Source organism: Drosophila willistoni, unplaced genomic scaffold, assembly GCF_018902025.1.
Source record: "Drosophila willistoni isolate 14030-0811.24 unplaced genomic scaffold, UCI_dwil_1.1 Seg190, whole genome shotgun sequence".
NCBI classification, from domain to species: domain Eukaryota; kingdom Metazoa; phylum Arthropoda; class Insecta; order Diptera; family Drosophilidae; genus Drosophila; species Drosophila willistoni.
The window spans coordinates 179,533-183,962 of record NW_025814154.1 but is presented as its reverse complement, the minus strand read 5'-3'; the positions used below and the strand labels follow the sequence as shown (position 1 = coordinate 183,962).

The following is a 4,430-nucleotide window of genomic DNA, read 5'->3' as shown; positions in this document are numbered from 1 at the left end:
CGGCGAATTGCCAAAAATTCAAATAAAACGGTTCGCTGGACTCTACACAGAGTGGCCAGCTTTTCAAGATATCTATGAGAGCACGATACACAACAAAAGGGAGTTAACCAACACTCAAAAGTTTCATCATTTAAAAACACTGCTCGTCGATGATGCTGCCAACTTGGTGCGGCACCTGGCGATAACTGACACGGCTTACAACACTGCTGGGGAACGCTTAAAGGAAAGATACAATAGGCCACGCCATATTGTGAACTCATTTTTGGAGAAATTTATGGTGTAACGATCCTTTCTCGTCCTTCGGGATATTTAAAATATCTCGTGGGCTAGGTTCGGCACAACAAAATTTATTTTGTGCCCCGGTGAAATCAGAACAGCTTTGTTTATTGATTTGGTTTTTATAATACGTTTATTTGCGATCGTTTTATGGGCTTGATTGGTTATGACGAGTTTCTCTACGGTAGGTCTGGGCTTGGACAGCGTTGTCGAATCACTTCGCAATCCCTCGTCGTCCCTTCTTGCCTTCCTTTTGCTCCTGCAACCGTTGCGGGTCGTTGTCTCGGCCTGTATCCTGCGCTTGGTTGGTGCTCCACACCTCTGCACCCCTTTCGCTATTGTTTGTTGAGATGGCTTTCGCTTTTAGGTTCTGGGATACATCCCGTAGCGACTATCACGAAGCAGGATGTTCCTCAGTAATTGGTGATCGTCAGGATATATAGATCCTGGAATTTCCGGCAGTAGGATATATCCTCGTGCCTACCACTGACTTTGGATACTCCTGGAAATGCTTGGCCTCTCTCCAACTCACTCTAGCTTGGGTGCGGTGCTTACTATCCTTATTTAAGGATTTGTTGCTGTCGAAATAAACTGTACAGGTTACTCGTAAGGCCTGTATAGTTCCTTGTTTTTCCTCTGCTCCTTTTGTTTCCTTGATAAGTTCTTAAGGTTACTCGTAAGGCCTTAATTACTTGTTACTTGATCACGACTTGATGACTTGATGCCTCTGCTTGATGGGCGTTGCCTTTATATAGGCAATTCCCACGGCCTCAGGAATATCTTGGTGTAGTACCGCTATACAGCTGGTACATTTCCATCGGCCCTCTGCTTTCACCCACGCATCCACTTGTTGCTATGCGTGGTGAAAGTCCCGTAAATCCTTTGCGCATATGTCCACTTTCTTTGTGGCTGAGCGCCCATTTACTCCCTTGTCCTTGTCTAGCTCCCTTGTATCTACGTGCTTCCATCACTTTCACGCATTGGCGTCGCCTTTCTATTGGCCGCCCTTCGTATCCCGTTGACTCTCTCTGCTTTCTCTGCCAGCGCTGCCGTCGCCCGTCGCTCCCTTTGATCCACTCGTCATACCCAATTTCACCCATATTTGCTCAATATTGATTTTTATATACATATATACTACTTGTATTAACTAAAATTATCGTTTAAACATAATTAGCCTGATTAACTTAATATATTGCATTATTTAATTCCCCATGCAAATACACTTTCATACGCATCTCGCATCCATCAGATAGAGGGCTTCCCCATGGCTCATCCCTCCCCTTCGGCTTGCATATTCCCCCACACATCCATAAACCATCATTGCTTCATACCAAGCATGCATACCCCGCACCCGTCTCATGGGCTTGCTTGGCCCTCACTTTCATTTTCTCTCGCTCACCAGATTTTGGCTGCTCGCAATCTAACTGCTTTCATTCTCATGAGCGTGACGTAGGCAGAGAGTACGCTATTGGTCATCGATACTCTCCCTCACGCATAGTGTACGTGTGACATGCATGTACATTTATTCAGCGTATTCTAATGCATGCACTCATATTTGCCTCTCTGTGCTCTTAATTTGCATAAGTAGGCCAATGCCCCCTTTTGTGTGCAATTATGCAGTCAAGCCGGGTTCCAATTACTCTTATACGACCGAACTTATCGTATTATGTTTCCCACGCATCTTCCCGCTTGTACGAAATCGCCAGCGGTTGCGTGGGGTCCGATCGGCCATGTTCGACCGGCCTCTCGCATTGGCTCTGATACGACCGAACTTATCGCATTATGTCTCCACGCATCTTCCCGCTTGTACGAAAATCGCCAGCGGTTGCGTGGGGTTCGATCGGCAATATTCGGCCGGCCTCTTGTATTGGCTCTTATACGACCGAACTTATCGCATTATGTCTCCCACGCATCTTCCCGCTTGTACGAAATCGTCAGCGGTTGCGTGGGGTTCGATCGGCAATGTTCGGCTGGCCTTGTTTATTTGATCATTCACATCCGATCTCACTCTTATATTTTGGTTTGTGTCTTGGCTGCGTTTGTATCTGGCTGTTTGTATCTTGTTTGTTGTAGCTTGTTTGTTGTGTGGGACATTATTCTTGTGTATATAATGTTCCTCACACTCCCCCCCTTCTTCGGGAGGGATTTGCCCTCCCCTGTCCCTTGTACCTTGTTTGTTTTCTGCATGTGTTCGTTGTGTTTGTTTTCTGCGTGTGTATTTTCATTTTCGTACTTGTGCATTTTTATGTTTTGCCTTTGTAGTTTTTTTTTTTTTTATTTTGCATGTGTTTTGCTTGTTTTTGGGGATATTTTTCTTTTGGACTCAGCTCGCATCTTTTATTGGCCATTTGGCATCTTCTAATGTTGGCGATTACTGAGTATCTTTTCGTTAAATGCTGGCGGATTAGGGCATCTTTTCATTGTTGTTTTTTTTTTTATTTTTGGCCCGTTCCGCATCTTTTTTTCCTACTTACATCTAATTATCCTACTTATTATACCCTCCTTTCCCTATATACCCGAACTACCCCCTGCGCTATCCTAATCCTATACCTTGTTTGACCCACCCACACTAATCTTACTACTCGTGGTCCTTCGTGCTGGGCCATTTGGCCCACAACATCCACCACCCTTTCTGGCCATTCTTCTTCTGGCACTGCCTCATACCTTTCGTGCCCGTACGGCACTGGGCATGATAGCTGCCGGGCCAATATTGGCCGAGTACTGGTGTGGTGCCCCATGGGTGCGGACACTTGCCTATTTAGTGCCGGTCTTGGCCACCCCCATGGGCACTCTTGATATTCTATCTCGTGTTGTTGTTGCTGTTGCTGCTGTTGTTGCTGTTGCTGCTGATGTTGTTGTTGTTGCTGTTGCTGCTGCTGTTGTTGCAGTTGCTGCTGCTGCTGCTGTTGTTGTTGCTGTTGTTGCTGCTGCTGTTGTTGTTGCTGCTGTTGTTGTTGTTGCTGTTGTTGTTGTTGCTGCAATTGTTGCTGCTGTTGCTGTTGCTGTTGCATTCGTTGCTGCTGTTGCTGTTGCTGATGCTGTTGTTGCTGCTGCTGTTGTTGTTGCTGCTGTTGTTGTTGTTGCTGCAATTGTTGCTGCTGCAGTTGTTGTTGCTGCTGTTGTTGTTGCTGCTGCAGTTGTTGTTGCTGTTGTTGTTGCTGCCATTGTTGCTGTTGTTGCTGCAATTGTTGCTGCTGCAGTTGTTGTTGCTGTTGTTGTTGCTGCCATTGTTGCTGCTGTTGCTGTTGTTGTAGCATTGCCATCGCCAGCCGTTCCCTGGCCTGGGTAAATCGTTCCGCCTCCTGCCGTGCCCTGTCTGCCGCTCTTAGGTTTTCTATTTGTTGGCACACCCACATGTGTTGCCAACATGCGTCGCCTGGCACCACATTTTCGACATTTTCCGGTGTTTGGCTGGCCACTCCTTCAGCCTCGCCCACACCAGCCACGGCCTCCTCCTCCGATTCGCTGGCTTCGGACATGTAGTCCACCATACGAAACGGCGTCGGCGGCCGTGCTGGCTCCCATGCTTGTGCCGGTGGCTCAGGTATTTCTTCCTGATCCCACGGCGCATACACATCTGGGCTATTTCGCTCGCTGCTTTCTTCATCCGCCACTTCGTTCTCCATCATGGCTACCGCCTCGTCCAGCTCTCTCCACATCTCGTCGTCTTCTTCCTCCTCCTGGTGGCCCGGATTCACCACCGACTCTGCCTCACTCTCTTCTGACCCGTAGCCACTGTCCTCTACGTCCTCATCGTTCTCCTCGTCCGATGAGGCGGCGATTTCCGGATCCATCATATCCGGCTCATCGTCGTCGGACTCCTCATCGGACCGATGCCAGTCACCGCGTTCCATATTGGCCGCGGTGCCGCACCTCGTCGAGCTACGCCTTCATCCTGGCCAAAATTTGCATTGAATGCGTTCATGATTATTCCTTTTTTTTTTGTTGATTACTCTCCGAGTGTTAAGCTTTGAGTGACTCTTGCTTAGGATTTCTGCATGCAGGAAACCTCGCATCTTTGATATTTGTCAATTTTTACCGTTATTCAAAACTTTGGATTCTCTATTTTAACTATCGATGCCGAATATTCTAATGCTCCTGCAATGCTCCACTAATACTAATGTATTAACGCGCGCATGTGTGTGTATGTCCCG

The 4,430-nt window shown here is 47.4% G+C and overlaps 1 protein-coding gene across 1 annotated transcript; it reads right to left on the bottom strand.

The window, feature by feature from the left end:
• Positions 1 to 490: 490 nt before the first annotated feature.
• Positions 491 to 4,130, bottom strand: LOC124461043 (nucleolin-like). Its single transcript, XM_047012634.1, has 2 exons — positions 3,660 to 4,130; positions 491 to 667 (listed from the first exon to the last, which is right to left on the bottom strand). Exons 1-2 carry the CDS (start codon positions 4,128 to 4,130, stop codon positions 491 to 493), a joined length of 648 nt encoding a protein of 215 aa, XP_046868590.1.
• Positions 4,131 to 4,430: the final 300 nt, after the last annotated feature.